General features: G+C 51.7%; 1 protein-coding gene across 2 annotated transcripts in view; it reads right to left on the bottom strand.

The window, feature by feature from the left end:
* ANKS6 (ankyrin repeat and sterile alpha motif domain containing 6) overlaps positions 1 to 11,651 on the bottom strand; it is a gene marked incomplete at both ends in the record, with an annotated part of 52,934 nt that extends 41,283 nt beyond the window's left edge. For both annotated transcript variants that reach the window (XM_080709084.1, XM_080709085.1), the window contains 2 exons: positions 2,594 to 3,096; positions 11,329 to 11,651. In XM_080709084.1, coding sequence (XP_080565210.1) covers positions 2,594 to 3,096; positions 11,329 to 11,651 — 826 coding nt within the window. The remainder of the gene's footprint in view (positions 1 to 2,593; positions 3,097 to 11,328) is intronic.
* Positions 11,652 to 12,463: the final 812 nt, after the last annotated feature.

Here is a 12,463-nt window from a genome sequence, read left to right as displayed (position 1 = left end):
GAGCAGCTACAACAGAACTCGGGCTGCCTGGTGGAGATCAGCCCTCTTGGACAGCTGGGAGGAGGTGAAAACCCCAGCCGGTGTGAGGGGCACAGAGTGTGGAGTTAGTATGCGACTCTGCGTGCACATTTCTAGAGAGAACTGCTCCTCATCACTAACATGGAGACAGCATCCACCTCACCAGGCCGCCGCAGGGATCTGATGGCGATATAAACACAGGTGGGAAAATGCTTCGGAAACACGAAAACCCCATTCCAAGAGAACTGCTGTCTCTACCAGCCACCAGCAATGACTCCAGTGAGGCTGCCCACTGAACTCCAGGATTCTCCATGTCAACCGCAGACAGGGCCACAAAACCCATCTAATTCTGCCTGTGAACTACTACCAAGAAATGATGTGTCCTTAGGAAATGCATCACACATCTTTAAGTATTCACAACTCTAATTTGCTGTGGGTGGGGCCTTTTTATACTAGGATCCTTTGACAGAAAAATAAATGTGTCCCTCGCCATTAATGCTGACTGCTATGCAGTCCCCTTGTAGGAGTTAATCACCCACAGCTCAGTCTGGCCCTGCCGTGCCCTGATCCCCAGTGACCCTGGGCTGCGGCGTCTCCTTGCTCTGGGCCTCAGTGTGTTGTCTACTTAAGAGCAGCCCCTGCCTCATGCCAAGGAGGGAAACCTGCTCTGACCCTCGTGCCACAACCATGACAGTGACGGCTTTAATACCTCCTAGCACCCTCTATCATACTACAGTGTTTAATGCATTTACTTTCCTTTTCCTGTCTGTCTCCCCTATGGAGGCCAAGGTCCTCCAAGGTAGGTAAGGTCCTACCATTGATTGACATTTTGCAGGTGTCTTGAATGGTGCCAAGTATGTAGCAGACACTCAAATAATTGTGAAACAACTGAAAGGATTTGTGATCAATAAAAGCATATTTTAAGCATTTGGGAGGCTGAGACAGAAAAACCACGGTTTGCAGACAGCCTCAGCTACTTAGTGAGGCCCTTTACAACTCAATGAGACCCTGTTTCAAAATAAAAAATAAAAAATAAGGCTAGGGGTATCGCCTAGAGGTAGAATGCCCTTGGGTTCCAACCCATGTACCGCCAAAAAAAAAAAAAAAAGCATACTATAATTGCTTTGTCTCATTGGGTGCTATCTATATGCCAGGCACTGGGACAAACATTTTATAAACATGACCTTACTATTTCCCACAAAATATAAGGGAAGCACATTTATTATGACTATTTTATGAAAGAAGATGTAGAAGTCCTGGAGGGACAATTAACACATCCTAGACCCCAGCCCCTAACTGGGTCTGCTCCACGGGAGGTCAGCGCTGGTCTCCAACTGTGCTGGGTACCCAGGCTGTGCATGATACTGTGACCCTGTGCTTCACGGTCCTACGGCGTGTGATGAGCTAACGGTTTTAAAATGCAGTGTGTCCTGTGGCAGATCCCCAGGATTGTTTAAGTTATTTATTTATTTATTTATTTAGGTACTGGGGGTGGAACCCAGGGGCGTTTCTACCTCCAGGCTATACTCCCAAACCTATTTCTTTTTTTTTTTTTTTTTTTTTTTTTTGGTGGTACTAGGGTTCCTGGAAACCCTTCTACCCCCAGGCTATACTTCCAGACCTATTTTATATTTTTATTTGGAAATAGGGTCTCTTAAGCCAGCGAGGCTGGCTTCGAACCAGCAGGATCCTCCTGTCTCTGCCTCCCAAGCGCGGGGATTTCAAGCGTGTGCCACCACGCCCAGCCCAGACCTATTTTTTATACTTTATTTGGAAACAGGGTCTCACTAAGTTTCTGAGAGCCTCACTAAGTAGCTGAGGCTGCCTTCGAACCTGTGGGATCCTCCTGTCTCAGCCTCCCAAGTGCTGGGATTACAAGTGTGCACCACCACGCCCAGCTTAAGTAACCTTTTAAATGCCAGAAAAATGGCAAAAAGCAACTAGGCCACACTATTAAGTGTTTGAAAAAAAAGAAAACACTCAAAACGCCTAGGTTTTGGTAATTATCTGTGAACTGCTCTTTGGGGACTCACTTCTGGCCGAGGAGGTTGGTCACACTGTTCTAGAGCAGGGCTTGGCCAACAGCAGCCCGAAGGCCTACTGACTATCTTTATATTTTATTGGGACATAGCCACATAGTATGTATGGCTGCTTTCGTTCTAACCAAATTGAGTAGTTTTGACAGTGAGTGTATGGTCCACAAAGCCTGAAATATTTATTTTCTAGCCCTTACAGAAAAGGTTTGCTGACCTCTGTTCTAGAAGGACCCTGGGACCCCCTGTATCAAGGAGAGGGCTTGATACATAACTTTCCAGGCTCTTCTCCAGAGCCACATCCGACTCTGGAGGGTAGACAGAAACCCGCCTGTAGCAGGTGCCTCGTCTGGCTCCTAAGCCCACATCAGACTCTGGAGGGTAGACAGAAACCCGCCTGTAGCAGGTGCCTCGTCTGGCTCCTAAGCAATAGCAGCTCACATCCTACTCATCCGCAGGGCTGGGTTCTGATTTCCCTGTGTCTCTCCGGTCAGGCAGTCATCACTGCCACCGAAGCATAGTTTGGAGTGGCGCGGCCTGACCTGTTTTGGGCCGGACGGTGGTCAGTGGGTCCAGGTAGTCTTCGAGGTCCCTGTGCTTGCGGTCAAGGGCGACCTCGAAGGCGGTCTTCCCGAGCACGCTGAGGTGGTCGGGGTTGGCTCCCTTCTCCACCAACTGCTGGGCCACGCCGAGCCTCCCAGTGAGCGCGGCCAGCATCAGCGGGCTCCAGCCCACAGTCCGGGCCGCGCAGTTGGGGTCTGCACCCCACTCCATTAGCAGACGTACCACGGCCTCGTGACCGTGCTGAATGGCAGCCATCAGGGCCGTGATGTCCAGCAGTTCATCCCTGCTGCCCCCCATCCCCAGCTGCTCCCCCGAGGGGCCATGATGGTCCACAAAGGCACCAGCTTCCAGGAGCAGCTTCACCACGCCCAGGTGGCCGCCCCTGGAGGCCACGGTGAGCACACTGGCTCCCAGCCGGTTCTGGGCATTGACATCAGCCCCATGATCCAAAAGGAGGTGTGCCACGCTCACGTGCCCAAATCTGCCAACAAGATGGAGAATGAGTGACATTAGACAGGGGACACGATAAGGAGAGAGAGCTCATGCAATTCTCAATTGCCGTGAACTACAGAAGGCACCAAAGCTGTTTCTGATGTCTGGCACCACCCTGGTCCGACAGATGCACCATTACAAGAAAGCAAGTTCCCTGCCCAGGTCAAAATCCAGCTCCCCAAGCATTTGGGAGGCTGAGACAGGAGGATCGCGGTTCACACAGCCTCAGCTACTTAGAGAGACCCTTTGCAACTCAGTGAGACCCTGTTTCAAAATAAAGAATAAAAATAGGGCAGGGAGCATAGCTCGGAGGTAGAATGCCCCTGGGTTCAATCCCCAGTACTGAAAAAAAAAAAAATCCAGCTTTCCCATCCACCAGCTGCAGGGCCTGGAGATGGAGACAGAATTTTGGCTTCTTCATTTCCTGATCAGTAAAACAGGGCTAGAAATGAACCTAATTCCAGGTTGCTGAGGTGTAAGTGTGTGCATCTGTGTCTATGTGTAGCAACTGGAACAGTGCTTGACCAAAGGAAGCAGCTAATCAATGTTAGTCTAATTGTTACCCATCACATATACTTTTTTTTGGGGGGGTATTGGGGGTGGAACCCAGTGGCTTTTCTACCCCTGGGGCTATACTCCCAGATCTATTTTATACTTTATTTGGAAACAGGGTCTCACTAAGTTCCTGAGAGCCTCACCAAGTAGCTGAGGCTGGCTTCAAACCTGTGCGATCCTCCTGTCTCAGCCTCCCAAGTGTGAGGATTACAAGCCTGCGTCACCACCTCTGGCTCCCATCATATATTCTGAGGTGCCAGCATCACCCAGGGTCAAAGCCAGGGCCTCTGAATCCTGCTGCCCTCTCCTCTCCCTTAAGCACGTTGCCTCCCACACCCCAGAGTCATTTTATTCTGCTTTCCAGCCTGGTATGCCTCTGCCACAGGCGGGGCCCAAGTGTGATTCACTTCTACCCTCTCAGTTCCCAGAACACCAACACACCCACCTCCAGCCAGGAGGTGTGACCAGGGACGAAGGAACGGCCCACAGATCTGCTCCCACCTGCTGGCAGGAATGTTCACTGCAGGTGGCGGAGAACTTGGCAGAGACCAAACCTTCCTCCACAAAGGTTGGGCTAGGGCAGTGCATGGACCCTAGAGGAAACCATTGTGCACCCACCATCCCCCCAATACCACGAAGAGAGAAACACCGCCTCTTCCCAACAAAAGCTCTGCCTTTGCTCAACACTGCTGCTGGGCAGAAAAGTTCTGGTTTGTTAGGTCCGGAACTAAACAGGAAAGGACAATAGGGGGGGCACCCCGCCACTGCACATCTGCACCGTCGTCGGGTGGCTTTGGGAGTTTCTTGCTCCCCCTCCTTTCTGGCAGAGGGATTATGCTGCATCTAAGCCGGGCTCCCCCCCTCACCACCGTGCAGGCAGCACCAGGCTGAGCTGGTCTGTGGCTCCCGCTGAACTTACAAATACCTTCTGGGACATGAACCCTAACAGCAACGGGTCACCAGCTAACTGACCTCATCTCCTCCCAGCTCCCTGACCACGCCCTCCTGCCCTCCAGCCAGGTTTCTGAAACTCACCAGTTACAGCCCCCTCTCCTGCCCTCCCTGCCCCCACATCCCCATCCACTGAACCTGCCAGGCTTCTGCTCAGATTGCGCCTCCTCTGTGCAGCTGCCAGACTGAACTCCAGCAGGCCAGGTCATCCCTCTTCTGAGCACCCACAATTCTGTACCTCACTCCATCTGCACGTGAGCCCTCCTTCTAAAACTGGCTGTCTCCCCCATTTGACTGTGAGCTTTCCTAGGACAAGTCTGAGTCCACAGTTCTCAGCAAAGACCCCTAACACAGACACTGGCCTCTCCTGGAGCTCAGGACCTTTATCCAGGGAGAAAGTACATAAAACCATAAAGGGAATGACCAAGGGTGGGGGAAGGTCCAGACTCCTCCAGTGCAGGAGAGATTTCCTAAAGATTACACACTCTTTAGTTATGGAGCATAAGATAAAAATCTAGCATAATTCCTTACAGCAGATTACAAGGTGATCCCGATTTTTATCTCGTTTGATCTTAGTAAGCCCTGGGATGAACTCATTACCTCTCATTTCACAGATAAGGAAACTGCAGATTAGAGTAGGAAGCAATTAATCTCAATTTGCAAGTGACAGGGTCAAAATTGGACCATCATTCTCAGCCCTTCAGGCCCACTCAGTTTTTACAAAGGAAGATGAGGGCTGAGTTTGGGCAGAAATATTAAAATTTGGAATGTTTTCTGAACTCTCAGGTAGCCCCAGAAAGCATTCAATTAGGCTGAAAGTAGGAAAAGATTCAAGGGAGGCTGAGATACTTTTTCGGATGCTAAATTTCTATTAGGTAATTACCGGAGATGGGGGTGCTAGGGGCTCTCTGAGCAGGTGCTCTGATTATCAATTAATTTCAGCAATTAACATCTGTGTTTGAAGAACTGCTACAGGTCCCCACCACCCAGAACCAGGCTGAGTATCCTGCTCGGATGCTCCTACAGGCAGGGGAAGAGGCCAAGGTGAAGTCAGGACCAGAGTAACACCATGCCACACTGTCCTCTGGTCCAGAGTTGCTGGCAAACCTGGAGAATCACTTCCTTGCCACAGACACCAAGAAGAAAATTATCAATTGCTGGATTCATGGCTGGCAGTACAGGCTCTGGGGCCACATGTCTGGGCGTGAATCTGACCGTCCTACTTACTAGCTGTTTGGTCTTGGACAAGTCGCTTAACTTTTCTGTGCTTCATTTCTTCAAAGTATAACTGTAGTACCTATTTCTTAAATAAATGGTCTAATTTATTTAAAGTACAGAACTTGGAGCTGGGCATGGTGGTGCACGCTTGTAATCCCAGCATTTGGGAGGCTGAGACAGGAGGATCGTGGTTTGTGGACAGCCTCAGCTACTTAGTGAGGCCCTTTACAATTCAATGAGACCCTGTTTCAAAATAAAGAATAAAAATAGGGCTGGTGGTGTAACTTGGAGGTAGAATGCCCCTGGGTTCCATCCCCAGGACTGTAAAAAAAAAAAAAAATATATATATATATATATATATATATATATATAGAGAGAGAGAGAGAGAGAGAGAGAGAGAGACACACACACACACACACACACACACACACACACACACACACACTTTGGTCTTTTGTGGAGGTTTCAATATCAGAAATGGTGACTTTAAAGTCTCCAAGTGCAGGCACAGGGCCTCTGATGGCCAGGCCCAGTGATGAGCTATGGGACACTGAAGGGCAGGAAAAAGACTCTCACTCAGGCTGTGGTGGCTACCAGAGCATCATCTAAAGAGCAGCAGGAGGCACATCTGGACTCAGGGAAGAAGGGCACAAGGCTGACAAGTGCCTACTCATGGGCCCTCCTCACCTGAGACTGACAGGCAGACCGTTACACTCCAGGAAGTACATGATTCCTCCACACCAAGGAACAATGGCAGCAGATCTGGAGTGCAGCTCAACATGGGCAGATGGCCTCTGAGCAGCAGTCAGTGTTACCAACCCAGGGACACTAACTCTAAAGCCCCAGGCCCTGCCCAGGGTCTGTGGACAAGCAAGAGCGGATTCTAGTGCTCTCACAAGGGAGTCAGACCCTACCCTGTTCTCACAGGACTGAACAAAAGAGCGTACCACACCAAGGCTCTCAAAACAGCATCCGTGCAGAGAACCACCACGGAGAGGAAAGCAGTCCAAAGTCTCTTGATTCAGAAGTGACAAAGACTGGACATCTGGGCCACAACTCCCAGCTCTTTTTATACCACCAAATTTTACAGAACAAAGTGCTCTGAGAATCTTAAATTATCATGCGCTAACCATCACAGGTTAATTCTGTCTCCTGCTCCGTCAAGATTCACAGAAATTCACTACCTGAAACTCATCAGAGGACAATGACCATCCCACACAACTTGATGAGTGGCAGAAACCAGCAACCAGGGGTCTCTGAGACATCCTGCAGACCAGACCCAAAATCCTCAGTACGTACCTTGAGGGGTTCACCCGGGTCCCACCCCTTGGGCTAGTGGAGTTCAGAGATGAGGTGCATACCAGTGGATCCTAAACCCCAGAGTCCCTGGGAAGCCTGTTCTCAGAGTCCCTGCTCTCCCCATCCACTCCCCCAGAGTTCAGGCCTCCTGGCTCACAATGTCCAGAAGGGGAACTCAGGAATCTCTATTTGGAAATTGCCTTTGGTTCTCGGGTGTGGCTAAGTGTGGGTACCACTGAGGAAGGTAGACAGCTATAATGTGGCATGGTGGACATTGCTACTGAGGCCTTCCTGGCGCAGAGAGACCGGAGAACAAGGCACAGCATGGCAGGCTTCCTAGAAGAAACTAAGCTCGAGGGGGGAGGCACTGGGGCAGAAAAGACTTCCCTGTGATACGCAGCCATGGTGAGGATTCTACCGTGGGATCCCCTGCCCTAAAGTCTGCTCGGACTAGCTAATGCTCGAGGACAACTCCAAAGAAGAATGATCCCGGCCAGAATGTCAGTGGTAACAAGGTGGAGAAACTCTGGTATAAAGATGCTCTGGAAGGTTATGCAAGAATCTGAGGGGTGGGTGGTGGATGCAGGTGGGAGACTTCACTGTACACCATCGGATGTACTGCGTGCGGTTCCATGTTTGAATCTTTTTAAGTATGCCTGTATTGGCATATGGCCATCTCACATGATAATGAAGTTCAGAGTGAAAGGCACACACATGCACACAGCACTAGGTGAGTGCCCAGCTCCCACCTACTCCCTCCCCTTCTCCATACACGATATTGAGATTGACACTGATAATTTTGCATATGTACATAGCATCCTCAGAAGTGTTTTATGTTTGACTCTTCTGAACATATTACCTATTCAGGAATTAAGAGTATCCCTTCTTAAAAAAGACAAACTAAGAAGACATTTTTTAATAAGTAACAATGGTAACCCAACCCAGAGATTCTTCTCCTCCAATGATCCTTCATGACTGATGTCATCACTGATAAAAAAAAAAGAAATCCGGCCGGGCGTGGTGGTGCACGCTTGTAATCCCCGCGCTTGGGAGGCAGAGACAGGAGGATCGCGCAGGTTCGAAGCCAGCCGCGTGCGCTGGCTTAGGAGACCCTGTTTCCAAAAATAAAATAGGTCTGGTCTGGGAGTGTAGCCCGGAGATAGACCGGCTTCCAGGAACCCCAGTACCACCAAAAAAAAAAAAAAAAAGAAAAGAAAAGAAATCCAAATCGCTCCCATACTAAAAGACTTCCTTAAACCCCGGGCAAGCATCTTCCATAATCCCAGAACCCAGCCCAGTGACAGGTTGATCTGCACTGTGCGCTCGCACCCACCCCCTCCATCGCCCTGGGGCCAGCCCTCCCCATCCAGGCTCTTCTGTCACTGCTAGATCAGTGTGCCTCTGCCCTGTCCCTCCACAGGGACACCCACCAGTAGCTGTTCTTGAAATCCTTCTTAAATCCCCAACTACTCCAATCTCTAAATGCCAGCGTTTCTCCAGGTTCCATCTGGTAAAACCAATAAGAACTGGCAGGTTCTAGAGTCAGACTACCCAGGTCAAATCCTGGCTCTTCCACTTGATAGCTGTGTGGCAGTAGACTGTTTCCTTTTCTGTAAATGGTGGTTAAGAGTGACCACCGCACAGGGCTGTTTTAACAGTGAGATGGGTTAAGATTTGCAAAGCAGCTGGGCGTGGTGGCACATGCTTGTAATCCCAGCATTCGGGAGGCTGAGACCGGAGGATCGCAGTTCGCGGACAGCCTCAGCTACTTAGGCCCTCTGCAACTCAGTAAGACCTGGTTTCAAAATAAAGAATAAAAAATAGGGCACGGGGTGTAGTTCAGAGGTTGAATGCCTCTGGGTTCCATCCCCAGACCCGAAAAAAAAAAAAAAAAAAAAAAAAAAGATTTGCAAAGCCCATCTCCAGGCACTTGGCAATGTGATATTGCAACTCTTTTCCATCAAGTGGTAGAGCCCATATCTTACTCTTCAAATCTGGTATGACCTTGTAACTTCTTGAGCCAAGAGAAAGTAGCAGGAGTCATTAGCATGCTTGTAGATCCTAGGAACCTTGCCTGTGACGCATGACAGCCCCAGCTAGCCTGAAAGAGAAGCAGTCCACTCCCCCCAGCCCCAGAGCCCACAGCCATCCAGCTCCCTTCCACGGATGTGGGCATGGGATTGACTGCATGTGTGTAAGGAAGACAGACGAGCCCAGCATGGCAGAACTGTATGCTAAATAAATGTCTGTTGCTTTAATAAAGCCATGAGATTTAGTGTAGCAATGGCTGGTACAATTGGCTGTCCTGTGTGTATGTGTGTGGGGGGGTTACTGGGGATGAAACCCAGGGGTACTCAACCACTAAACTACTCCCCCAGCCCTTTATCTGTTTGGTTGCTTGCTTATTTTATGGTGCTGGGGGTTGAACCAGCACCACTGCTCAGAGGCATTCTACTTCTAAGTTAATCCCCCCTCCAGCCCTATTTATTTATATTTTGAAACAGGATCTTGTTAAGTTACTGCATGCTGACCTCAAACCTGTGATCCTTCTGTCTCAGCCTCCCAACTAATGGGATTATAGGTGCTGGCCAAGTGTCATTCTTTTTTTTTTTTTAAACTGGTACACTGTAGTCTCACATCATAACGTGGATCATGTTAAAAATGGCATATATTCGCTGGGTGTGGTGGCTCACACTTGTAATCCCTGCGCTTGGGAGGCTGAGACAGGAGGATCACACAGGTTCGAAGCCAGCCTCAGCTACTTAGTGAGGCTCTCAGCAACTTAGTGAGATCCTGTTTCCAAATAAAATATAAAATAGGTCTGAGGGTATAGCCCGGAGGTAGAAAGCCCCTGGGTTCCAACCCCAGTACCACCAAAAAAAAAAAAAAAAAAAAAAAAAAAAGGCATATATTCCAAGTATCATTCTTAACTGACATATTCAACTTTGACAATCCCTCCTACTCCAAAACTCCAGCAGTCTTCAGTATGCTCCTAACCGCCTATCCCCTGGGGCTGACGCTCCTCAGCCCTCCAGACTCCCCTGTTTCACTCCCTGCTAGGCACTTCTTCTTGAGGGGGGTCAACCACAGACCCCCAACTTGATGTACCCTTGAAGGCTAGGTCCATTCTCAAATCAACCCCTTCTCCTGTGTTTTCTAGCTCACTCTATCTGCTGCAATCACCAGAAATTTCAGAGTTCTTCTTTGTGGTCTCTCTTTCTCTTCTGACCTGCCCCAGGGTCAGGCAGTCATCCAGATGTTCTTCCTGAGTGCATCCACACTCACCCAGATCGCCCTCCACTGACTTCCTCTGGTCCAGGCCACCACCACCTCTCCTTGGGCTGCTACAGTCGCCTCCTAACCGCCTTGCCTAGATCCTACCCCTCCGGTCCATTCTCCTCCAAATACAGACCTGATCCTGTCACTCTGCCTAGAAACTGCAGCGTCTCCCAGGTGCTCTTAGGTTTGTGGAATTTCTCAGCCGCAACCCCTGGCAGGGGCCTTTTCCTACAGGGAGGGCTCCTCATCCATTACTTCCAGCCCACCTCTGGCCTAACACCCGGCTTCGCATGGCCCTCCCATTAAGTGGCTCCCACCTTCCTTTCTTAGTCTGTCCTTGTTCATTCTCAACCAACCTCTGGTCGGGACCTTTCTACCAAATCCTCTCTATACTGGATCAGCTGCTCCCAGAGCTCCCCAAACCTTCCCGATCGTGCCTGTTCCTTGTCTTGCGAGCTGCCAGGGGTGGAGACTTTAGCGGGTCCCGCAGGACCCCCACCACCAGGCCAGGGTGGGAGGCAGGCTCTTAGGCAACCATTCTTGCAAGATGGAATGAATGGCCGCCTCAGATCCCGCGTGGCTAAGATTCTATCCAATCTCCCAGCTGTTTGCTTGTTTATTTTGGTGATACTGGGATTGAACCCCTGGGCATCCCACCTCTGACCTACCCCCTTAACTCTATTTAATCTTATTTTCCAACGGTCACTCCCTAAGTTGCTAAGACTGGCCTCGAACCTGCAATTCCCCTTGTCTCAGCCCCCCCCCCCCCGTACTGAGATGACAAGCGGGCTCCGCGCCTGGCTCCCAGGTTCTGTTTTGAGAGGCCGAAGTTTCTCCGGCGGCGCCTGGGGGTTCCTTGAACCGCCCGTCCGCGCCTGGCAGAAGTTGGGCGAGCCCGGCCCCCGCCCGCCCCGCTCACCGGGCCGCCTGCATCAGCGCGCTCCAGCCGTAGTGGTTGCGGCTGTTGACCGCGGCGCCCCGGCGCAGCAGGAAGCGCACGAGCGGCTCGTGGCCGCCGGCCGCGGCGAGCTGCAGCGCCGAGTTGCCCGCCTCGTCCGAGCCGTCCACGGGCACCGGCGCCGCCGCCCCGGGCCCCGCGGGCTCCGCGCCCGCCTCGGGCTCCGCGCCGCGCGCCGCCGGCTCCGCCCCGGGCTCCAGCAGCCGCCGCGCCGTGTCCGTGTCGCCCTGGTCGCAGGCGCGCAGCAGCAGCTGGAGGGCCGGGGGCAGCCCGCCCTCGCCCATCGCCCATCGCCCGCGCCCGGCCCGGCCGCCGCCGCTCCGCCCCCTTCCGCCGCCGCCCGGGGAGGGCCCGGGTTCCGGGAAGCTCCGCCAGCCTCCGCCCCGCTGGAGAGGTCCTGCGGTGTGGGCTTCAGCGGCTGCCCAGCCCCGCGCCGCCGCTGCGCCTCCCAGCGCTGAGCGCTTCCTGAAGAGTTATGGCCTGAGTTAAGAAAGAGTAGGTTCCTCTGCTCCCCCGCCTGCACCCCGGGTCCTGCGGGGCCCGGGTGCTGGTCCTTGACTTGGGCCTGGCCAAGAACATCTGCAGCAGTTTCACGGGCCCGCAGGCTCACTGCGACGTGTGATGCTCGGGCAGGCCGGCCAGCCGCCTGCGTGAAGGGTCCCGGTACAGAGCCCACCGCTGAGGCCCAAAGAAGTTGTGTCTTGCTGAAAGGTACACAGGACCAGGACTCAGGCCTTCGGACATCTGGTCCCGTTCTCGGTCCACTCTTCGCAAATATTTATTGAGGGCCTGCTGGTACCAGACACATTTCTACAAGCTGGAGGCGTTTGAGGGACAAGAGGGCACCGCTCCCTTCCTGGAGCTGAAGGTAGAGACAGGCTGTAAACACAGAAGCCAGTAAGTAACTTGTATACTAGAAGGTGACCTGCGGCATTGAAACAATACACAGAACAGAAATTGAAGTAAACGGGCAGAGAGGGGGATGTTATTTTATATAACATCATTGAAAATGTAACCTTTGGAGTTGGGTGTGGTAGTGCACCCTTGTAACCCCAGCATTTGGGAAGCTGAGACAGGAGGATTGGGAGGACAGCCT

The sequence above is a fragment of the Muscardinus avellanarius genome (genome assembly GCF_963383645.1).
Source record: "Muscardinus avellanarius genome assembly, chromosome: 13".
Taxonomy (NCBI): domain Eukaryota; kingdom Metazoa; phylum Chordata; class Mammalia; order Rodentia; family Gliridae; genus Muscardinus; species Muscardinus avellanarius.
This window is presented reverse-complemented; position numbering and strand designations above follow the sequence as displayed.